Source organism: Nerophis ophidion, linkage group LG23, assembly GCF_033978795.1.
Source record: "Nerophis ophidion isolate RoL-2023_Sa linkage group LG23, RoL_Noph_v1.0, whole genome shotgun sequence".
In the NCBI taxonomy this organism is placed as follows: domain Eukaryota; kingdom Metazoa; phylum Chordata; class Actinopteri; order Syngnathiformes; family Syngnathidae; genus Nerophis; species Nerophis ophidion.
The window spans coordinates 13706308-13731719 of record NC_084633.1 but is presented as its reverse complement, the minus strand read 5'-3'; the positions used below and the strand labels follow the sequence as shown (position 1 = coordinate 13731719).

At 40.0% G+C, this 25412-nt stretch overlaps 1 protein-coding gene across 2 annotated transcripts in view; it reads left to right on the top strand.

Annotated features, from left to right (window-relative positions):
* The window catches only part of sdk2a (sidekick cell adhesion molecule 2a), a 469329-nt gene that overhangs the window by 381541 nt on the left and 62376 nt on the right, over positions 1-25412 (top strand). For both annotated transcript variants that reach the window (XM_061884928.1, XM_061884927.1), the window contains exons 23-33: positions 836-945; positions 1013-1163; positions 1740-1977; positions 6492-6607; positions 6681-6870; positions 8310-8408; positions 8492-8686; positions 8767-8968; positions 9041-9144; positions 18749-18819; positions 18896-19031. In XM_061884928.1, coding sequence (XP_061740912.1) covers positions 836-945; positions 1013-1163; positions 1740-1977; positions 6492-6607; positions 6681-6870; positions 8310-8408; positions 8492-8686; positions 8767-8968; positions 9041-9144; positions 18749-18819; positions 18896-19031 — 1612 coding nt within the window. The remainder of the gene's footprint in view (positions 1-835; positions 946-1012; positions 1164-1739; positions 1978-6491; positions 6608-6680; positions 6871-8309; positions 8409-8491; positions 8687-8766; positions 8969-9040; positions 9145-18748; positions 18820-18895; positions 19032-25412) is intronic.

Here is a 25412-nt window from a genome sequence, read left to right as displayed (position 1 = left end):
GCTCTTTGAGAAATGTTGTTCTCAAACTGTTGGACAATTTGCTAATGCATTTGTTCACAGAGCGGTGACTCTTGTTCCATTCTCGTTTGTGAATGACTGAGCATTTCATAGAAGCTGCTTTTATAATAAATCAGGGCACCCACCTGTTCCCAATTAGCCTGTTCACCTGTTGGATGTTCCAAATAAGTGTTTGATGAGCATTTCTCAACTTTCTAAGTCTTTTTGCCACCTGTGCCAGCTTTTTTTAAACAAGTTGCAGGCATTAAATTCCAGATGAGCTAATGTTTGCAAAAAATAGCAACATTTTCCAGTTTGAACGTTAAGTATCTTGTCTTTGCAGTCTATTTAAATGAACATAAGTTGAAAAGGATATGCAAATCATTGTATTCTGTTTTTATTTACCATGTACACATTGTGCCAACTTCACTGGTTTTGGGTTTTGTACATTAGTGTAGTATGCTTACATAATCATTAAAAACAAGGTTTTATTTAATGAGTATATATGATATTTTGGCCACTCTACTAACACATTAAACACAATTTGAACAGTAACACTGTGTTTGAACAATTAAGTGATTCTTTGGCATAACACTAGTGGTACACGTTCCACAGTTTTTAAATCAGTGATCCAGACCACAAGGAAATTATCTAAATGTAGATTAGAATCATTCTGTTCCCCTAAATATTAAAAATATGGAATCTCTTTTTTAAAGATAACAGGTGATGATGGATCTAAGTAGATCTTGCAGGTGTACCTAATTATTTGACCTGTGTCGGTTCAGTTGGTCAATCTGCGAGTCCGCTGACATTAGCAGCCCGTCCTTGTGTATTACAGATCGGTATCATCGGAGAGAATGAAGAGTGGCTTAAGATACAACAGCTGGCAAATAAGCCTGATGCCAGATCCATGGAGGTCCTGGACCTGAACCCTTTCACTTTTTACAGGTAGGCCCCTTACTTAGGCCAGTGAGTGTACTCATTGTCATTTTATCCATGGTTTCCTTGACCCCAGGTTCAGAATGCGACAGGTGAACATCGTGGGTACTAGCCCCCCCAGTCAGCCTTCTAGAAAGATCCAAACCCTGCAGGCTTCCCCGGACGTCTCCCCGGCCAACGTCACCCTCCGCACAGCCAGTGAGACCAGCCTGTGGCTTCGCTGGGTGGTACGTTTTCACCTAAGCTTCATGTGTTCTTCTTTTTTATATATATATATATGTTGGACGAGCCCCCAAATTGTTGCGTTTGGACCAAATGTTCCTCTAAGGGAATTTAAGTTGCTGGTCAATCCCAAGTTCTTTTGATGACTCATAAGCTGATTTTAAATGATAACCCAGAACAGAATAGGTATTTTGCAATTTATTACAAAGCTTTGGAGAGACCAACCTAAAAAACACATTTAATTCGCGTTGCCTCATTGATCTGAAAACACTACGGAAGTCTTATCTTTTTCAATATGCCACTAGCCCCCACCCTTCAGAGCGAATACACATATCTATTGTTTTCCTCAGCTGGAGACAGAAAGAGATAGGAAAAAGGAGTATTGCTACTCCTGCATTCCAAGCTCAAGTTTGTCTACAGTGTACAATCGGTCATGAGATAAAGAAAAGATGAAAAGGGTACAAGATGGAACACTAGCTATTTCAAATATGACTAAAGAAAAGAAATAACTTTTAAATATGGATATATGTAGATATCTATCTCCGCCATTATTCATAATAACAATATAGCATTTCCTCCAGCCTCTTCCCGAGTGGAAATACAACGGGAATCCCGATCTTGTCGGCTACCGCATCCAGTACTCCAAGGCCGGGTCTAAAGGAGGAGTTCTTTCCCACGTAATCATGGACCGGCTGGAGAGAGAGTTCACCATTGAAGATCTGGAGGAGTGGACAGAGTATGAGGTTCGCGTTCAGGCCATCAATGGAATTGGAGCTGGACCCTGGAGCCAGCCTGTCCATGGCAGAACGAGGGAGTCTGGTAAGCAAGATTGACCTTATCTATTAAGATCCAAATAGGAGCTACATAGTGTGTGCAAACTATAAAATTGGTGGGTGTGTTGCTCGGTCACTCGAAGCGAGTACGACGGTCCTCCTTGTAGGGGGGGTATCCCTTTATGGAGGATGCCTGTGCATGACTTTGCTTAACGTGGAGACACTGGTGCACAGGCAGTCACCACACGATCCTTGACAGATCCGGGTCAGGGTCCAGTGGGATGGAGTCCGAGACGACTGGGGACCCTTTTCTGCTACAGCCTTCTTCCGCCAACCCAGCCGTTGTGACGCTCCTTAGGGTTAGCATTCATCCTCCGCCTGTTCCACCGTTGAGGTCTTGGGTCGTTATTTCCCCATAACTGGGCCCACATGGATGTGGGGGTGCCTTCTTCTGCCATCCCAGCCGTTATGGTGGTTCATACATCTACCGTCTTCCACCTGCTCCGCTGTCGAGATCTTCACCATATCCCTGGTTAGGGGGCAGTCAGGTACTAGGCCTTTGCCAAGGGCCACCTGGGGTAACAGTAGTAAAGGGGTTAACCTCCTAGTGCCCCAAGACCCCATAGACTTAAACATTGGGTACAATTAATAACAACCGCAAAAATAGTGGAGATGGCCCTATTTAAATTAGGTTTTTGCATGTATACCGGTTATCACCATGGAGACACTCATTTCCCTCCATATTTATGACAGCATATGGTCCAACCTGTGGTGTTTCCTCATATTGTTGACATGCAGCTCACAAATATGATATTCCATATTTTTTGGGTGGTATAGAAGTGTTATGATGTCTTGTGATGTCGCGTCTGGATCGATCGTGTTGCAAGAAAATGCATATTTCATAAAATTATCTCATAAGCTATGCGCACATGGACACATTTAATCGGAATAAAAACCTGAACATTTTTCATGTGAACGTGCCATTCGGATCACACACGTGATTCCTATCGAGACAGGTGGTTTATACCAATAGTTGTTCAGATTGTAGCGCATGAAAACACATCTTCCAAAATTCAGGTTTGGATTATCGTTACTGCCCATGTTTTTGATGTCAGCTGCGGGGACTAAGTTTAATAGTCTCGGAATTAAGCCATTTTCCAGACGCTGTCTCCCCCTGTTCAACATGTGCAGATGTAGCGTCATATACTATTGAGTTTGTTGCCTTAAAACAAGACTAGCAAAAACAAAAGTATAGTCTGGAGTATCATTTGTCGATCTAACAATAATAGAAGAAATCCAGTTGTTGTCTAAACGAGCTGTTTTTATTCACAAGCTTACAGCTACTCCAAGTGTTTTTTTTAAACTGCTATCCTCAAACACACACAGAATGTCGTAACTTGAAGATAGATAGATAGATAGATAGATAGATAGATAGATAGATAGATAGATAGATAGATAGTACTTTATTTATTCCGTCAGGAGAGTTCCTTCAGGAAAATTTAAATTTTCAGCACAATCCCATTCAAGATCAGACAAACATTACAGGGAGACAGAACAGGATCGCTGACGGGTCTGCCGGCTTCCAGCACCCCTTACAAAAAAAGATGAGATACAGGTAAACAAGGGGTGGGGGAATGGGAGAAAAAAATAGAAGATTAAAATAAAATAAAAAAATCTGTCTTAGCCTGGGCCCTGGACAGGAGGTGCAGACTGAGGCCAAGGGGAAAAAAAACAACTCATAGCCATGGTACACATCCCTCTTCCATGTGTGTAAGAGGGAAACATCAAAGAACACAGAGGACATTAAAGACATTAAAGCAGCAGATACAACCAGACACTTCTACATACAGCTATGAATAAAAAGTAAAAGAAACATATCCGCTGTGGTGGCCTCTGCGGTGTTCCACGCCATCGTCCGCTGGGGTGGAGGGAGCATGGCCAGAGACAGGAGCAGACCCAACAAAGCAACCAAGACAGCCGACTCCACTTTCGGCCAGTGTCCAGTCCGCATGGATGAGCGAGGATACGTCCAAGGTGACTGAGGTGTCCGACACCTGCTCACCCAGCCAAGAAACTGCGAAGCCTCTCCGTCCTAGCGCTCAGTGCTAGCTCCGCAGCCCTGTCCCCTCATCCGCATTTCCTCCAGTCCCTCCAAACTCTGCAGTCCTGTCCCCTCATCCGCATCTCCTCCAGTCCTTCCAAACCGACTCCGGTGTGGCAGACACCCAGCAGCTTGTCTCCATGGCCAAAAGGCTCCCAGGAGGCAGATCCAGAAGTCCACGAAAAAAGCACCACAGAGGTCACGAAAGTGGCACCCCTTGTCACACAGTCCCAAAGGGTCCCGGACCAAAAGGCAAAAAAATATAATAAGACATGAAAACAAGAGGGAAACACAAAAGGATGACACAAGAACACAGAGATCCTGCCAACAGCAGCCACTACAGCAGCGCCATCTTGGAAAAAAAACAACAAAAAAAAACAGACGCGCCGCAACCCGTACATAATGTCCTGGGCATGTTGCACCTCCTCAGACCACAGGTGCAACATGCCCAGGACAGCCTGCAGTTTGCGTACCAAGCAGGCGTTGGTGTGGAAGATGCTATCCTTTACCTGCTGCATCGAGCCCACTCATACCTGGATAAGGGAAATGGCACTGTGAGGATCCTGTTCCTGGACTTCTCGAGTGCCTTTAATGCCATCCAGCCCCGCCTCCTTCAGGACAAGCTCTACAAAATGGGAGTGGACCCCTGCCTGGTTGCCTGGATGTCGAACTACCTCACCGACAGGCCACAGTACGTCAGACTGAAGGACATCACGTCTGACACTGTGATCAGCAGCACCGGAGCACCGCAGGGAACAGTGCTGGCCCCTCTTCTCTTCACCCTGTACACCGCTGACTTCTGCTACAACTCAGAGCTGTGTCACATCCAGAAGTGCGCGGATGACACAGCCATCGTCGGGTGCATCAGGGACGGCAGAGAGGAGGAGTTTCGGAATCTGGTGAGGGACTTTGTTGTCTGGTGCCACACGAACCTCTTGCAGCTCAATCCATCAAAGACCAAGGAGCTGGTCATTGACTTTGGGAGGTCGAGTCCACGGTCACAACCTATTGTGATCGAGGGAGTTGAGGTACAGACCGTGGACTCATTCAAGTACCTCGGAGTTTGGGTGGACAATAAGCTGGACTGGACTGTCAACACGGATCACCAGTACAAGAAAGGACAGAGCAGGCTGTACTTCCTCAGGAGACTGCACTCCTTCAACATTTGTAGAAAACTCCTGTGGATGTACTACCAGTCTGTGGTTGCCAGTGTTCTGTTCTACATGGTAGTGTGCTGGGGGGGCAGTACATCTAAGAAGGACAGCTCCAGACTTGAGAAACTGATCAGGCGGGCCGGTTCTACAATCGGAATGAAACTGGACTCACTGGTGACGGTGGCAGAGAAGAGGACTGTTGACAAACTAGTGAGCATCCTGGATGATGCCAGTCACCCTCTGAGGAGCCTGTTCAGTGCTAGACTGCTTCATCCCAAGTGCAGGACTAATAGACTCAAGAACTCCTTTGTCCCACACGCCATTAGACTGTACAACTCCTCTCTGGGGCGGGGGCGCGGGGTACTAGGATGACAGGGGATGCAAAACAATAACAGTGCAATACGTTTTCATAACATGGTCACTACTGCCTACTTTGTCTTGTTGTATTCTTATTTTACTGTTATATTTTTATTCCCATTTTTGCTTTTAATTTTTTATTCTTATTGTAATATTTCTCTATTTTGTTTCCATTTAAACCCCCATTATTTACTTTTTACTTTTTTAAATTGATCTCAACTCTGTACACTGCTACTGGAATTTTAATTTTCCTGAAGGCACTCTCTTGAAGGAATCAATAAAGTACTATCTATCTATCTAATCACAACATAAAAAGCACGGAACAGCTCCATTCAAAAAGAGAGGTAAAACAAAAGTAGTGAACAGACGGAAAAAAATGATGAATAAATACCGTGATAACGTCGGAGAAGTAGAAATGCACAAAGCCATATTTGTTTACAGTAGAAGTTGCTGCTTTGTCACTGCCTGAAGTGAGCGAACTCGTCCAAAAGATGGCGCCATAGCACAAGTAATTACACACCTTTCCGTTTATGTTAGGTTCTGCGCATGTCAATTTATGGTGTGATGCACAAAAATTTAAGTGATTTGTATGCTTACCATTAGATAGGGCATCCATACCACCTGTGGAAGAGCCGTGTATAGGGAGAGTATGGACATTTCAGTTTCAGAGTTTGTTCCAAAATTGGCCCTCTGTAGTCACGTGAAGGGCTTTTGACCAATCTGAGAGCGTAAGACCAGACAAAATGGTCTTAAATGATTGGTTAAAAGCCTCTCAAGTGACTACAGGGCGACATGTCTGGGACCAACTCTGGAACCCAGTTGTGTATACTCTCTCTCTATACACAGCTCTGACTAGTGGTACAAATACCACAGTTCGAGAATCACTGCTCTAGTAAATCAGTGTGCAATGCCAGGTATTTGGAATCTTAACTCCACTTGTTCTCTTAGTGCCATCCAGCGGTCCCAGCAATGTGTCAGCCTTTGCCACCACCTCAAGCAAGATCCTGGTACGCTGGGGAGAAGTCCCGGAGCCGGATCGCAACGGGCTCATCCTGGGCTACAAGGTCAGTGCAGCACTTCCACTCCCACTCAAAACTACCGTGGTGCTCAATTAATCTATTGTGCCTCCATTACCAGGTCATCTACAAAGAGAAGGACTCAGAAATGACCCCCAACTTCTGGACAGTGGATGGCAACACGAGCCACAGTGTCCATCTGACCGGTCTGGGCAAGTACGTTCTCTATGAGATCCGGGTCCTGGCATTCACCCGTATTGGCGACGGAAGGAGCAGCTCGCCATCCATCCTGGAAAGAACGCTGGATGATGGTAATTTGATGACAGAACATGGAAAATGATGCTGATCATTGAACTGTATTTTTCGGACTATAAGGCGCACTTAAAATCCTTTCATTTTCTCAAAAATCGACAGGGCACCATAGAACCCGGTGCGCCTTATTTATGTAATAATTCTGGTTGTGCTTATTCTAGTTGTGGTAGATAGATGGCAGTCACACATAAGAGATACGTCTGGACTGCAGGTTGACGCCTGTTCAATAAATGATGCAAGCAAGCAAGACCATAACTTTGATGTTTCATTGACAATATGGAACATACACACGCCAACTTTTCTATCCTATTGGTACCTGCTAATGTGTATTTGAGATCTGCATAAGTCCCAAAAACTTCCAGAGCGTCTGCCTTATTTTTCTCTATCATTTTGTTGTCGGGCATTTATCATCTGCTATTGCCATTTCGAGTACAAAGTAGGGTAAAGTTTTAACTTGAATTTGTCAGTAGTAAAAACTACAAAGAAGGTTGATGGGCAGATGACGCAGTCCAATTAGAGACACGTAAATAAGACCGCCCACAAAAGGGTACTGTAAAACATCATCTATGCAAAATGTTGACCAAAGAACCACCATTACATGTTATGCAGACCACGAAGACGTGTTTTAAATGTCGCAAAAATGTCATAATATGAAGTAAATTATATGTATATAGCGCTTTTCTCTAGTGACTCAAAGCGCTTTACATTCTTAAACCCAATATGTAATTATGACAGACTTCTCATGTCGTGTGGGTTCCAAGGACCACCAAGGAATGACATTCTTGCGAGCAGGTTTGGACTTGTTTTATTTTTTACTACCAGAGTCTCTTCCTGGTTGCTTTTCAGCCTTGCCGTTTTCTTCTGCTCGTTTCTCCGCTCCAGCTTTTCAGCCGCGTGCGTCGTCGTCTTCCTTGCGCTCTTTTTTGCTCTCTGTCTGCATCCACTTCTCGTTGGCTCTTTCTCTTTTCTCTGCCTCTCCCTCTCACGTTTCCGGCTGCCGCCCTTTTACACAGTGTGAGAGGATTATTTATTTGGCCCAGCTGGGCGATCCACGCACCTGGTAATATTTGCGGGGGGGATTCCGGCGCGCCTCGCCGCTTGCTCTCCATCCACGCCATCTTGGGACGGGCTCCGGTGTGCCCTGCCTTGCCGTCGGACTGCCCCTGTTTCTCCACACCAAGTTACATTTTTAAAACGATGTGGGTGGCCCTGGGAGCAGGTGGGTAAAATGTCTTGCCCAAGGACACAAAGGGCCAGTGACTTGGATTGCAGAAGCGGTGCTCGAACCTGGAACCCTCAAGTTGCTGGAACAGCCACTATACCAACCCAGCTATACCGCCCCCATGATCCCTTATAACCTGTTCATCGACAATGCGCCTTATAATCCGAAATGGTTAAAAAAATACGGTACTTAGCCTAAACTTTTGTTGCATCGCAGTTCCTGGTCCTCCTGTTGGCATCCTGTTCCCCGAAGTCAGAACCACATCAGTCAGGCTCATCTGGCAACCTCCTTCCCAGCCAAACGGCATCATCCTGGGTGAGATTTTATGTGCTAACCGTCCGCACTTGGCTACGAGAAGACAGTTTGTTCTTATGTTGACATATTTGTTGTCCCGGCAGCCTACCAGATCACATACAGGAGAAACTCCTCCAGCACGAGTGCCGCCACCGTGGACGTTCTGAGTCCCAGCGCCCGACAGTACACGGCGACGGGGCTCAGGCCTGAAATGGTTTACATCTTCCGCCTGACTGCGCAAACACGCAAGGGCTGGGGGGAAGCAGCCGAGGCCTTGGTGGTCACGACAGAGAAGCGAGGTAAGAACTGAGGGTCAAGCGTTGCCTTCACCCTGGAAACACGACATGAAGAAAATCACCTTTTTGTGTCGGCCCTTCAGCGCGACCCCAACCCACGAGCCGGCCTGTCGTGCCTCAAGCGCGAGTGCAGGCTCGCAGAGTGCAGTTGTCATGGGAACCGGGCAGCGACGGCCTCTCTCCGGTCCGTTACTACACAGTGCAGTACAGAGAACTGCCCGACAGCAACTGGACGGTCCATTCTGCGTCCGTCAGCCATGAGATGATCTCGTACTCAGTGGACAGGTAAATGTGACCACGCCTGGTAGCATTAGCATCGTTGACCAATGACATGAAACGGTCCCTGTCTCTTTGAAGGTTAAAACCCTTCACGTCCTACCAGTTTCGTGTCAAGGCCACCAATGACATTGGAGACAGTGAATACAGCCAGGAGAGTGAGGCCATCACTACTCTACAGGATGGTAAGACACTCACCAAGCCCTGTTTTGTTTCCATTGGTTTTGGCAGAAAGTTGTTGAATTTCTTTCATCAAACTAAGAATCCTGAACGGCAGATGAGGTCAAAAGTCAAATAGGTGCACATATTTTGCCACGGCTTATCATAACTTTAAAGGATTTTTTTCAAACGTTCCGGCATAATGTTTCAAATGAGCCAGACCACTGACGATTGGACTTAAAGATAGCAGAGGTCATAGCCCTAACTGCCATTGAGGACTCTCTCTGTTTTTAAGTGACATAAAGAAGATGATATAAGTCAATCAATCAATCAATGTTTACTTATATAGCCCTAAATCACTAGTGTCTCAAAGGGCTGCACAAACCACTACGACGTCCTCGGTAGGCCCACATAAGGGCAAGGAAAACTTAGGCATTATTTTATCCAAACAGGATATACACATTGAGTCAGGAAGTTGTATTATAAACAAAATGTAAATAAAAAGAGAAGCAAATTCCAATATAGTTGAAATAAGTACATTAATATCATTTGTAACATAAATATTTTTTATAATTTTAATTAATAAATATTTTAAAATTATCACTTGTTTTAATCTGTTTGTAATTTATTCCTAGAAATATAGATTTTATTTTTCATATTAGTCAATTATACATAATGTTTCGTAAAATATTTATATTTTATCTCAATAAATACTTGGAAATCCTGAACTAATTACAATAAAAAAACAACCACAGGCAGATACAGTCAAGGTTGAAATTGTTGAAACCCTGAGGCCAAGAGGAAAAACCCACAAAAATTACAAAAATAATTGTGAAGTGATTGATAATGGAGAAAGAATTACAAAAAATTAACACACGGGAATCGGACGTTGCTTTTAAATTTTCATTCAAGGAATGTTATTAAAAAACAAACTCATAAAACTGTACTGGGAAAAATGTTTGCCCCAGAATGGTCAATTTTTTTGCCCTTCTCGAGGGTTTGTGGCTGTGTTTTAAGTCAGTGGTCCCCAACCTTTTTGTATCCGCGGCCCGGATTTTTTCTCTCTCTCGTCTTTGTCATGAAAAAGGGAGGTTTTTGTGGTTGGTGCACTAATTGTAAGTGTATATTGTGTTTTTTATGTTGATGTAATAAAAATACAAAATAATATATATATATATATATATATATTTTTTTTTTTTCTTTAAATCCAAAATTCTTCTGCGGCCCGGTGGTTGGGGACCGCTGTTTTAAGTCATTATCTAGCAGTCTTTCCGGCACTGTGTGACATTTCCCTCCACAATGCCTCCATAGAATTAATATTTAATCTGGGTATTTGTTGTGTTGCGTTTATGTTGTGTTACTGTGAGGATGTTCTCCTGAAATGTGTCCGCCAATCCTGTTGGGTGTGGCTTCACAGCGCGGCGCACACTAGTGTTAAAGTTGTTTATATCACAACCATCAGTGTACTCTGTGTCACCCAGTATGCCTTTCAATCTTGTACGTGTAATTGCGGAAACTGCATACAACATGTTGACCATGGGTGTCAAACTCTGGTTCAATTGCCACCCGCCCGAATCTAATTAAAATCTAATTTTTCGTCATGTCAACCGCCTGACCCGCGGTTTATCCGCGAACGAGACCGCAAACCGCGCATCTCTAGCGCCTTATAACCCGGTGCACCTAATTGACCTTACCAACCTCAAAGCTATTTTATTTGGTGCATGCTGAAATAATAATATGTTACTTTTCTGAATTGCAATATACCCTAATGACCATCGTGGGGGGTTTCAACATGCAGGAGACAGTTCCAAGTGAATGCTAATACACTTTGTGTAAGATGCGGTAGAGCATTTGCTCTCCATAAACAATCTTCGGTCATTCGCTCCCTTGCCTGACACCGTAGCCCGGCACACAACAGCGACAGAACGTCGACGATTAGTTGGCTCAGTCTGCATCCTGTCTGTTAAAGGCCTACTGAAACCCACTACTACCGACCACGCAGTCTGATAGTTTATATATCAATGATGAAATATTAACATTTCAACACATGCCAATACGGCCTTTTTAGTTTACTAAATTGCAATTTTAAATTTCGTAACCAGATTTGTATTTTTTGTTAATTTTGCTTGTTTTTCTTTATCGGTTATTGCTTTCCGCCGGTGTTTTGTTTTCTTTACATTTGCCGGGTCAAATTTCCGTCTCCGGTTATTGAGTTTTCATTGGTCGTCTTCAAAGTAATTCACTTTCCGGTACAATTTCTTCAATTTTGATTCGCCGAAAGTTTTATCAATCAAAAATACTGCCTCGGTTTAAACTCGGACAACTACAATAAAGTACTATCTATCTATCTTTACCACGAGGGGCTGTCAAAAGAAAGACTTCATGGTAAACACTAAGGTGAGTGTAAAGTCAATTTTTTTAACTTCATCCTGTGCCATGCCTCCAGTAAATGACTTGTTTTAGTCTTTATGAGTCCATGGAAACTTTTATTTCTTGCTGGATGGACATTGTTCAATGATGGAGACAGGCTAGCTGTTAGCTTCGAGCTAACCAGCACCCGACCCGACTCCTCCACCTCAAAAACATACTTTGCAGGTCAACAAACGGGGAAAATACGTGTCTTTTGCAGCGTTAATGTGCGAGGAGTGTTCTATAGGAGTCTCTTGAAGAAGTGGCTGAGAAGTTAGCATGTGGTCGCTAACATCGCTGATAGTGACATCATCACCGTCATTGTTTACCGAAGCAGAGATGCCGTTTTAATTTAATGTAATTTTTCATTATCCATAGCAGGGATGTCAAAAGTGTGCCCCGGAGTCCATTTGCGGCCCACAGCTAATGTTTTAAAGGCCCCCACGGCACATTCTAAAAAATACTATTAAAATAAAAAAAAACATAACTAAAGTGGAATAAAAAAGTTGACAGGGGAAATGTAATTTAGAAAAAGTTGCAATGTTGATTAATAAAAACAAATCTGTTTTTTTCCTTTGAAACTGTCATTGCTCAAAACATAATATTGAATCAAAATCAATGTTCTTATGACTTATTGACCTATCCAAGGGTCCGATTTCTTCACATCAAATATTCCACCTTGAAAAATATTTTTTTGTGGAAGATTCTGCATATTTTCTGTGTTTGCCATTAAAAAAAACAATTATATTTGAAAAAACGAACAGAAAAAAAAACGTTAAAAAAAACTCAGAACTGACGGATGGATCCGAACACGATTCTCATAATTTCATGACCAAAGCAAAACACCTTTGACACTTTTATACTGAAATAAATACACCTACAACTTATTAAATACAAATACAGAAAAAAATACCCAAAGCAGGGAAGTTTAGATCCATGAAGGAAAGAAGAAAATGAAAGAATGTTTATAACTGAATAAATTTACATATGCATAAAAAAAAAAAAATTATATTTTTTTTAATGAATAAAGTAATGTATTCGACAACCTTTTTCCTAAACACAATATAGAAGGTGAGATATAACAACATTAATTTATCATTTGTTTTCAAAACGCTTACAAAAACATGGGACCCCAAATATTTACTGTGGGACCCCATTTTTATGACTTGATGGGGTCCCTGGGACCCATTTTGAAAATTCTTTGCACCAACACTGTCCCACCTAATTGACGTATCTGGGGACAACAGTCGGTACGAGACACCTATTGATTTTAAATGATATCTTATCCAACTGAAGTATCTGGGGACAATAGTCACTGCAAGACACCAACTTATTTGAAACGATTTATTATCCAACTGAAGTATCAGGGTATGACAGTCAGTCAGACAGGCACCTATTGATTTTAAATAATTTCTTATTCAATGGAAGTATCTGGGGATAACGGCCAGTCCAAGACACCGATTGACTTTTAAATGATTTCTTATCCAATTGCAATAACATGGCACAGCAGTCAACAGAAGATGTTTTAATGCAGGGGTGCCTATTACGTCGATCGCGAGCTACCAGTCGACCGCGGGGGGTGTGTCAGTCGATCTCCAGCCAGGCTTTTAAAAAAATAGACCTAAAAATTAGTGATCATCAATCTTCACCAAAACGTCACTTAAATGACATTCACGGCACCCGAGGGTCTTGTGAGATGACGCTGGCTGCTGCAAGATCATTATTATGAAAATATGACCGAGAGGAAGGCGAGAAACACTTTTTATTTCAACAGACTCTCGCGCCGTACCTTCCGTCAAAACTCTAAAGGCCGACTGCACATTTCCTATCTTCACAATAAAAGCCCTGCTTCATGCTGCCTGCGCTAACTAAATACAGAGTCTCGGAAAACTGGCGTGCACAAGCGATCCCTCAGAAAGCTGGCGTGCACATCACTTGTGCACGCCAGTTTTCCGAGACTCTTATTTTGTTAGCGCAGGCAGCATGAAGCAGGGCTTTTATTGTGAAGATAGTAAATGTGCAGTCGGCCTTTAGAGTTTTGACGGAAGGGACGGCGTGAAAGTCTGTTGAAATAAAAAGTGTTTCTAACCTTCCTCTCTGTCATTTTTTCATATCAATGAACTGGCAGCAGCCAGCGTCATCTCACAAGACCCTCGGGTGCCGTGAATGTCAATCAAGCAAGCTACGGAATTTGCCGCCAATATTTTTCTTGTAAAGTGTATGGAAGCTGGATGAATTAGATGCCAAAAACCAACCACTTTCATGTGGTATTGTACAGAAAGGACAACTTTTTTTCTCCTCCATTTGAAAATGTGGGCGTTATCATCATTACTGTCTGATTCCAATCAATGCAAGTCATCAGAATCAGGTAATACAGCAACTTATATTCTTGTCTTCGTGAAAGAAAGACATCTATATGTGTTACAAATGCTTGTATTATCATTAAACACATTTAACTTGTTTACAAAAATGTCTCTTTCATAAATAAATAAATATAAATGATATATATAAATGAGGTAGATCCCCTCGAGTTGGTCAATTGAAAAGTAGCTCGCCTGCAGAAAAAGTGTGGGCACCCCTGTTTTAATGCCATCTAATCCAATCGAAGCAACGGTCGTTGAAAAGATAGCTATTGCTTTTGAATGCTGTACTCTCAGTAACCAGGGCTGAACGTGAGTGCAAGATCCCTATTTAGTTTGGATGCCATGCATTCACATTTATGTGCAGGGGATCAAAGGTGAGAACAATACCCTTTTTAATTGTGTTTTCTACACTAAAATTAATCTATTTATTATTCAACAACTTGTTTTTCTTCTCCAGATTTCGGTGCATTTCAAACTGTTCCAACTTCAAACTGTTCAGTCTATTCGAGAATCGCGGGTTTTTCCTTTACAAATTCCAAAAATTCCCCGATTTCCCGGAATTCCAGGTTTTCTGGGACATGTTTCCCATTCAAAAATTAAATGGCTATTTTTCAAACTTCCACTATTACATTTTCAACCAATTCAAACCATTCCACCTTCAACACATTCCACCATCCTGGAAATTCAAACTTTTTCCAAATTCAAAAATTATTCCAGGATTTTCCAGAATTCCTGTTTTTCTAAAAGCCTTATTTCCACCATTTTTTCTGGCAACCACTCCTCCCACATTTTTCAACCCACTTCAACGTTCTACCATCAAAACCTTCCTCTTAATCAGGAAAAAAAAACGAAGTTGTTTTTGGAACAGGAAAAATTCCCGGTTTTCCCAAATTTCCAGGAATTTCATAATACTATTTCCAAATTCAACACGTTACTACTTTGACCTTTCTCGACCGATTTGCAAAATTTCAACACCAACCATTTCAACTCATTCAGACCAAGTTTTTTATGACTTTAAAAAAAGATTTCCGCTTTTCCCGAAATTCCCCAAGTTGTGGGAAATTCCCATTGAAATGAATGAGACACACTTCAAAGTTCCACAATTACCACATTTTTCATCCGATTCAAACTGTTCCAACTTCAAAATATTCGGCCTGTTCAGGAATCGTGTGCTCTAACTTCGGGAATTGCCTCATCGAGTTTTGAATGTTGTCCGATACGAGTGAAGTACACATTGTTGAAAGTCTTAACAAGACGCAAATTGGGGTTGAAAGACCTCCACTCACATTGTAGAACCTTCGGTCAAAAGTCAGAGCATGACCCCTATTGCTTTTAAATGCTGTCCGTAGCAGCACCTGTTGTCAAAAGTCATATTTTCTGCCCCTATGTTGTATTTTTTTTTTCCCCAGAAAGAAATGTTGTAATTAGAAATGTCCGATAATAATAATAATAATAACTTAGATTTATATCGCGCTTTTCAAAACACTCAAAGCGCTCACAGAGAAGTGGGGCTCAATATTCATTCACACCTAGTGGTGGTAAGCTACAGCAGTAGCCACAGCTGCCCTGGGGTAGACTGACGGAAGCCCCCGGATCGGACTGCCAATATTATCAGCCGATAAATGCTTTAAAATGTAATATAGGAAATCATCGGTATCGATTTTAAAAAGTTAAATTAATGACTTTTCAAAACGCTGCTGTACGGAGTGCTGCACGGACATAGAGAGAAGTACAGAGCAGTCAGAAGCCCCTCCCCTCGCCTTTTCCCCCCCTCTCACACAAAACACAGAAGTTCACGACGACTCCATGAGAGGTTTACTGGCAACGCCTGATGACCTCATCAAACCGCCGCGAGCGCAGCATAACAACAACAAGAGTGTGTTGTTGCCGGTGCTGTAGCCGTGGCGGACAAGCCAGCTCGCTCGGTGACTGACTAACGACACCATGTCTATTGTTTGGGATTATTTTAAAGTGTCTCTGACGGAGAAAAATAACTGGCAAATTTGCAATGATTGCAAAAAGTTGGTTTTGCGAGGAGAAACCAAGACTTCTTCCTTTAAGACGAGCAATTTGATCTCCCGCCTCTTCAAGAATCATACAGCGATACATGATGAATACAAGCGGAAGATGGATGAAAAGCAAACACAGGAAAAAAAGTAGTACCACACAGTTGTCTCTTAAAGACTCCGACTGTTGTGATCCGATGGTCGGATCATACCATATTTTTTATTTTGTTCCATTTTTGTATTATAGTCTGCCAATGTTTGCCTTTGTTCCTTGTTTAGTCTGTTACTATGGTTGTTTATTAGCTTCGCCTGCTACTCTCCGTTTACGCCCACCTGTTCTTTGTGATTGCTGCCTTATTTAAGTCTGCCCCTTTTCGTTCTTCTGTCTCGGATCCTAGTTTGCTTTCACGCAACTGTTGATGACTTACTTTCCATGCTATTACTCGCTAGCTCTTGCACTGCGGTTTATTTTATCCCAAGCTTTCATGCTAGTAGTTTTTATTTTCCCTTTTTGTGCCTTTGTGCCAAGTTTAGTGTATCTGTTTGTTTTACTAGCTTCCATGCTTGCGCCATTTGTTTGCCTTTCTACTTAGCACCAGTATTTTTGTTCCTAGCCCTTTTTATTAGTTTAATAAATCCTTTGTTGCTTACCTTAGGCTGTGTTCTTGTCCGACGCATCCACGGAGGAATAAACCTGGCGTCGCTATGCCGCACAAGTCTCACATCCGACGAGAAAAAAACAAAAATACAACAAAAACCACCCCAAGCCCAAAGCCCACGTTGTGGTCAGGGATTACGCACGCAGTCTGTCAAAAGCTATGGTTGGAGTTTGGTGTGGCTAGTCTGCCCTGCATGGCGCACACATTGCGGCTTGCAGTGAACAGAGGTGCCCTAACTCAAAACATTTCAGAAGCTCTGACTGACTGCTAGGCCACTTCAAGCACTCACCACTAGCTTGCAGCACTTTTGTGTTACTCCTACAAATACATTAAAGCAGGGCAGATTGAGAGTAACAATATCGGAAACTCGGATATTTGCATAAAAAGCCATTATTGAACATTTCGAGTTGTAATAAATGATGACATATACAATAGATCAGGGGTTCCCAACCTTTTTGAAACCAAGAGCTACTTCTTGGGTACTAAATAATGCGAAGGGCTACCAGTTTGATACACACTTTAATAAATTGCCAGAAATAGCCAATTTGCTCAATTTACCTTTGAGAAATAATTATATATATATATATATATATATATAAATGGGTATTTCTGTCTGTCATTCCGTCATGCATTTTTTTTCCTTTTACGGAAGGTTTTTTGTAGAGAATAAATGATGAAAAAAACACTTAATTGAACAATTTCAAAGAGGAAAAAACACACAAAAAATGTAAATAAAATGTTGAAACATAGTTTATCTTCAATTTTGACTTTTTAAAATTAAAAATTCAACCCAAAAAAATGAAGGGAAAAACTAGCTAATTCGAATCTTTTTGAAAAAATGTAAAAAAAAAATTAAAAAAAAATTATGAACATCATTAGTAATATTTCCTGATTAAGATTAATTTTAAAATGTTGATAACATGTTTTAAATAATTTGAAATCCAATCTGCACTTTGTTAGAATATATAACATATTGGACCAAGCTATAATTCTAACAAAGACAAATCCTTATTTCTTCCAGATTTTCCATACCAAAACATTTATAAGAAATTCAAAAGACTTTGAAATAAGATTTAAATTTGATTCTACAGATTTTCTAGATTTACCAGAATAATGTTTTTGAATTTTAATCATAATAAGTTTGAAGAAATATTTCACAAATATTCTTCGTCGAAAAAACAGAAGCTAAAATGAAGAATTAAATCAAAATGTTTTTATTATTCTTTACAATAAAAAACATCAATTTACTTTAACATTGATTTAAATTGTCAGGGAAGAAAAGGAAGGAATTTAAAAGGTAAAAAGGTATATGTGTTTAAAAATCCTAAAATCATTTTTAAGGTTGTATTTTTTGTCTAAAATTGTCTTTCTGAAAGTTCTAAGAAGCAAGGTAAAAAAATAAATGAATTTATTCAAACAAGTCAAGAGACCCATCCATCCATCCATCCATTTTCTACCGCTTATTCCCTTTCGGGGTCGCGGGGGGCGCTGGCGCCTATCTCAGCTACAATCGGGCGGAAGGCGGGGTACACCCTGGACAAGTCGCCACCTCATCACAGGGCCAACACAGATAGACAGACAACATTCACACTCACATTCACACACTAGGGCCAATTTAGTGTTGCCAATCAACCTATCCCCAGGTGCATGTCTTTGGAAGTGGGAGGAAGCCGGAGTACCCGGAGGGAACCCACGCATTCACGGGGAGAACATGCAAACTCCACACAGAAAGATCCCGAGCCTGGATTTGAACCCAGGACTGCAGGGCCTTCGTATTGTGAGGCAGACGCACTAACCCCTCTGCCACCGTGAATTTATTCAAACAAGTCAAGAGACCAAGTCTTTAAAATATTTTGTTGGATTTTCCAATTCTATTTGAGTTTTGTCTCTCTTAGAAATAAAAATGTCAAGCAAAGCGAGACCAGCTTGCTAGTAAATAAATAACGTTTAAAAAATAGAGGCAGCTCACTGGTAAGTGCTGCTATTTGGGCTATTTTTAGAACAGGCCAGCGGGCGACTCATCTGGTCCTTACGGGCAACCTGGTGCCTGCGGGCACCCTGCAATAGATGTTTTGATGTAGCATACTGACAGTGAATATCTGATGGTACCAAGCTTGGTGTTTACCTCCAATACACTCCTTTGTTGGGTTTTGTTTTTGTAGAAAATATCATCATTTTCTTGTCTTTCTGCAGCCCCAGACAAACCCCCCACCATTCTGTCCGTAACACCCCACACCACCACGTCTGTGCTGGTCCGCTGGCAGGTAATGTTGGAATGTATATAATAATAATAATGTAAAACCTCGGCCATGTTAAATGTAAAATATCCTGCTTTTATAGTCCCCCTCCGAGGATCACATCAATGGAATTCTACTGGGCTTCAGGGTCAGGTACAGGGAGTTGTACTACGACCGACTGCGCAGCTTCACAGTTCGCACCGTCAACAGTCCCTCCCCGAGCTGGGCCGACCTCACTGGTGAGCTTTTATTCGTCTTGAGGGATGTAGCGATGTAAAATTGTCATATTGGGCCGACATTTATCACGGTTGTCATTATTTTCACTGAAAAAGTACCGACGAGCCTACTACTTTGCATGTTTCGTGGTTGTTATGCTTCACTGACGGTGTTCCGGTGGGCGTCGCGGCGTCCTATTGTGTTCACAGGTCCTTGAAAGCGTCGTAAAAACACCTCTGTCTTGTATTCCCCTGTGTATAGATCGATCACTCTGTTTTAAGAGAACACAACTTGAAGGTTCAGTGCGTACCATTAAATAGCGCAGCTCACCCGTGTCAAAGTCAAGGCCCGGGGGCCACATCTGGCCCGCAAGATGGTTTTATGTGGCCCGTGAAAGCCTGGAAATAATTTGCATCAGTAAAGCGCTTCATCTTTAAACATATTTGTCTTTTCAATTTTGACAGAAAAAGGCATTTAATTGCATTTATTTTGGACTTGAGAACTATCTGACTATAATAACAGTATATTAACACAGGAATAATAATAATAATAATAATAATGATTCATCCACCCATTTTCTACCGCTTGTCCCTTTTGGGTTTGCTGCATTTGTGCAGAGGATAATAATAATAATAATAATAATATAAATAATAATAATAATAATATAAAATAATAATAATTATTATTATTATGGAAATAATAATAATATTAATAATAATAATAGGCACCAACACCCCCCGCGACCCCAAAAGGGAATAAGCGGTAGAAAATGGATGGATGGATGGATGGATAATAATGATAATAATAATAATAATAATCATCCATCCATCCATTTTTTACCGCTTGTCCCTTTTGGGGTGGTGGGAGTGCTGGCGGAAGATAATAATAATAATAATAATATTAATAATAATAATAATATTAATAATAATAGAAATATCCATCCATCCATCCATTGTTTACCGCTTATTCTGTTTGGGGTCGCGGGTGCGCTGGTGCCTATCTAAGCTACAATAATAATAATAATATTATTAATATTGATAATGATAATAATAAAAATAATAATAATAATAATAATAATATTGATGGAGTGTCCAAAGTGAAGTCAAGGACCGGGGGCCACATCTGGCCCTGAAGATGGTTTTATGTGGCCCGTGAAAGCTTGGAAATAATTTGCATCAGTAAAGCGCTTCATCTTTAAACATATTTGTCTTTTCAATTTTGACAGAAAAAGCCATTTAATTGCATTTATTTTGGACTTGAGAACTATCTGACTATAATAACAGTATATTAACACAGGAATAATAATAATAATAATAATAATAATAATAATTCATCCACCCATTTTCTACCGCTTGTCCCTTTTGGGTTTGCTGCATTTGTGCAGAGGATAATAATAATAATAATAATAATAATAATATAAATAATAATAATAATAATAATATAAAATAATAATAATAATTATGGAAATAATAATAATATTAATAATAATAATAGGCGCCAACACCCCCCGCAACCCCAAAAGGGAATAAGCGGTAGAAAATGGATGGATGGATAATAATAATAATAATCATCCATCCATCCATTTTTTACCGCTTGTCCCTTTTGGGGTGGTGGGACTGCTGGCGGAAGATAATAATAATAATATTATTAATAATAATAATAATAAAAATATCCATCCATCCATCCATTGTTTACCGCTTATTCTGTTTGGGGTCACGGGGGCGCTGGTGCCTTTTTGGGTTTGCTGCATTTGTGCAGAGGATAATAATAATAATAATAATATAAATAATAATAATAATATAAAATAATAATAATAATGTAAATAATAGTTATATTAATAATAATAATAGGCGCCAACACCCCCCGCGACCCCAAAAGGGAATAAGCGGTAGAAAAAAGGATGGATGGATGGATGGATAATAATGATAATAATAATAATCATCCATCCATCCATTTTTTACCGCTTGTCCCTTTTGGGGTGGTGGGAGTGCTGGCGGAAGATAATAATAATAATAATAATAATATTAATAATAATAGAAATATCCATCCATCCATCCATTGTTTACCGCTTATTCTGTTTGGGGTCACGGGGGCGCTGGTGCCTATCTAAGCTACAATAATAATAATAATATTATTAATATTGATAATGATAATAATAAAAATAATAATAATAATAATAATAATATTGATGGAGTGTCCAAAGTGAAGTCAAGGCCCGGGGGCCACATCTGGCCCTGAAGATGGTTTTATGTGGCCCGTGAAAGCCTGGAAATAATTTGCATCAGTAAAGCGCTTCATCTTTAAACATATTCGTCTTTTCAATTTTGACAGAAAAAGGCATTTAATTGCATTTATTTTGGACTTGAGAACTATCTGACTATAATAACAGTATATTAACACAGGAATAATAATAATAATAATAATAATAATAATAATTCATCCACCCATTTTCTACCGCTTGTCCCTTTTGGGTTTGCTGCATTTGTGCAGAGGATAATAATAATAATAATGATATAAATAATAATAATAATAATATGAAATAATAATAATAATGTAAATAATAGTTATATTAATAATAATAATAGGCGCCAACACCCCCCGCGACCCCAAAAGGGAATAATGATAATAATAATAATAATAATCATCCATCCATCCATTTTTAATCCGCTTGTCCCTTTTGGGGTGGTGGGAGTGCTGGCGGAAAATAATAATAATAATAATAATAATAATAATAAAAATATCCATCCATCCATCCATTGTTTACCGCTTATTCTGTTTGGGGGTGCGGGGGCGCTGGTGCCTATCTAAGCTACAATAATAATAATAATATTATTAATATTGATAATGATAATAATAAAAATAATAATAATAATATTGATGGAGTGTCCAAAGTGATACCCACTGCTACAGTTTTGTAGGCCTGCAAATAACAGTAAAACATTTTTTTAAAAAGAGCAATAATGTAGAGAAAGCTAAACATTTTATATGTTTATAACTCAGAAGTGTCCAAACTTCTTACAGCAAGGTTGTCCAATCATTTAAAAAGTTAAAAGTTGTTTTTATTTAAAAGAAAGAGGACTTTATATAACAGTATTTAAATACACATATTTTTTGTTTTAAGCAACAGTATAGTATTATTTTATTTTTATTATTATTAGTAGTAGTAAAATTTCAGCTTTTTCTCACTAAATTACATAATTTTGCTCGTTTTTTTCCCAGTCTAACTGTTTGGGGTTTTTTACTCTGTAAAAATAAATTTACACTTTGCTTCATATATGTCACGCCTGTAAGATTATGTTTCGGTTTTTGCAATGTTTGGTCAGGTTATGTTAAGTTTTTTGGACATTTAGTTCTGTCTTGGCACTTCCTGGTTTGTTTTCGTCTCCATGCCAACTCATTAGTTTTCACCTGTCATGTCACGCCCCTGTCCTCAGTTTTCACACCTGCTTGTAATTATCATTGGTAATATTTAAACCGGTAGTTGCCAAGTGTTCAGTCTGGCATCTTCACACACCCTACCCATGCTGTTCCTACCGTCATGCCATCGTTCACAGTTCCTTGTCATGTAAGTTTTGTTTATAGTTCATAGTCATTTGCTTTGTGCTAAGCCTTTTTGTTTATGTCCATTATTCATGCCATCCAGCAAGTGTTTTTGTTTCCTGTTTGTGTTTCATAGCCGAGATTATTATCCGCCATTGAGCGCGTCCTTGTTTTCCCTGTTTTGTATTATAGTGTATAAATAAATGCTAACTTCCCTCTGCGTCGAAGAAACAACCTTAATCCAAGCCCCTAATACCGGTATTAGTATAGTACCCCGATACGAATGAATCATATTTGGTACTATACCGCCTTTATACCCAAATTCGTGGTATAATCCAAAACTAATGTAAAGTATCTAAACAACATAAAAATAAGTGATTATTACATTTTAACAGCAGTGTAGATAGAACATGTTAAAAGAGAAAGTAAGCAGATATTAACAGTAAATGAACAAGTAGATTAATAATTCATTTTCTACCACTTGTCCCTAATAATTTTGTCAAAATAATAGAAAATGACACAATATGTTACTGAATATGGCAGCAGCTAAATTAGAAGCCTTTGTTTGTTTACTTACTAATAAAAGAAAAGGTATCTTGTATGTTTACTATTTTATTTAAGGACAAACTTGCAATAAGAAACATATGTTTAATGTACCCTAAGATTTTTTGTTAAAACAAAGCAAATAATGCAATTTTTTGTTTTATTTAGAAAAGTACCGAAAAGTATTGAAATCATTTTTGTATAAAATATTGGTATGGGACAACACTAGTTTTATATAATACAAAACTGACACCAAGTTTTGTCTTCACATATATATGTAATGTCTGTTTTTAGCCTTTTTTTCAACAAAATAATACTATATCAATAGACATTTGACTTTTTAGTGTCCGGCCTTTGTTGGAAAAGGCTTGGACACCCCTGTATTTTTAACATATATTCCAAACACTTTTTTGTTTGAATAAAATGCTTGTCCCCCTGACTTAATACTTTAAAAACAGGTATGTTATCTATCAATTTGTATGTGGGAAAAAATCCAATCATAAAATCCATAGGAAATAGTGTAATACTGTAACATAAGCCGATCATTATTTATGATACTTAGACAGGACATTCACGGTGACAAGTGGCCCTCTGAGAACAGCCATAACTGCAATGTGGCCCTCATATGAAAACAAGTTTTACATCCCTGGCTTAGTTGCTCAGACGGCCAAGTATAAGTTTAGATCGGGGTATGGACGTAGTCATGCAGCTACCATGTTGTAGTCATGTTAGCATTTACGCTATAACGATCTAGCGCCAGGCAGCCTGTGAGTTTATCAAAATACAGTAATAGTAACCGTCGGTAGTTTTAATAATTGAATTCAATAATGTCGTTTATGTGATGCGGGTTTGTTAACTCGAGGATGCAGTTGGATTGGACACAGCGTGAAGGTAAGAAAGGATGATTTATAATACTAACAAAACAGACTAGGAAAAGAAAAACTTGCACAAAGGCACTAGAGACAAACTAAACAGAACTAGCATGGGAGCTAAAAAGAACTAAAGGCGCTAGTATGTAAGCTAAGAAAACAAACAGAAGAATAGCGTGGAAGCTAATGAATACAAAAAGTATTTTATCACAAACGGGGATAGCGACATTATCTGTTGCATCGCACAGCAAACTACACTGCGAGAGCGAATGAACAAAAAGGGCAGGCTTAAATAAAGAAGATAATCACACAGCAGGTGCGCGTGAAAAACAAGATGCAGGTGACACTAATGCGTGGCTATGGCAACGGAAACAAACAGGAAGTGCCACCAGGAACTAAGGAAGACAAAAACCAAACAGGATGTGATATACAAACAGAACAAAACCGGAATATGACATGATCCGAGCAGCGGATCATGACAGTTTATCCTTATATCCCTATTTGTAATACAAAACCCAAAACCAGTGAAGTTGGCACATTGTGTAAGTGGTAATAAAAACAAAATACAATGATTTGCAAATCCTTTTCAAGCTATATTCATTTGAATAGACTGCAAAGACGAGATATTTAATGTTCGAATTGGAAAACTTAGTTATTTTTTGCAAATATTAGCTCATTTGGAATTTGATGCCTGCAACATGTTTCAAAAAAGCTGGCACAAGTGTCAAAAAAGACTGAGAAAGTTGAGGAATGCTCATCAAACTTATATTTGGAACATCCCACAGGTGAATTGGGAACAGGTGGGTGCCATGATTGGGTATGAAAGCAGCTTCCATGAAATGTTCAGTCATTCACAAACAAGGATGGGCGAGGGTCACCACTTTGTGAACAAATGCGTGAGCAAATTGTCCAACAGTTTAAGAACATTTCTCGACGGGCTATTGCAAGGAATTTAGAGATTTCCCCATCTGCGGTTCGTAATACCACCAAAAGGTTCATAGAATCTGGAGAAATCATTGCACATAAGCGAAGATATAACAAACCTTCGATCACTAAGGCGAACCTGCATCAAAAAGCGACATCAGTGTGTAAAGGATATCACCACATGGGCTCAGGAACACTTCAGAAAACCACTGTCAGTAACTACAGTTGGTCGCTAAATCTGTAAGTGCAAGTTAAAACTCGACCATGCAAAGCGAAAGCCATTTATCAACAACACCCAGAAACGCTGCCGGCTTCGCTGGGCCCGAGCTCGTCTAAGATAGACGGATGCAAAGTGGAAAAGTGTTCTGCGGTCTGCCAAGTCCACATTTCAAATTGTTTTTGGAAACTGGATGTTGTGTCCTCCGTAACAAAGAGGAAAAGAACCATTCGGATCGTTATAGGCGCAGAGTTCAAAAGCCAGCATCTGTGATGGTATGGGGGTGTATTAGTGCCCAAGGCATGGGTAAC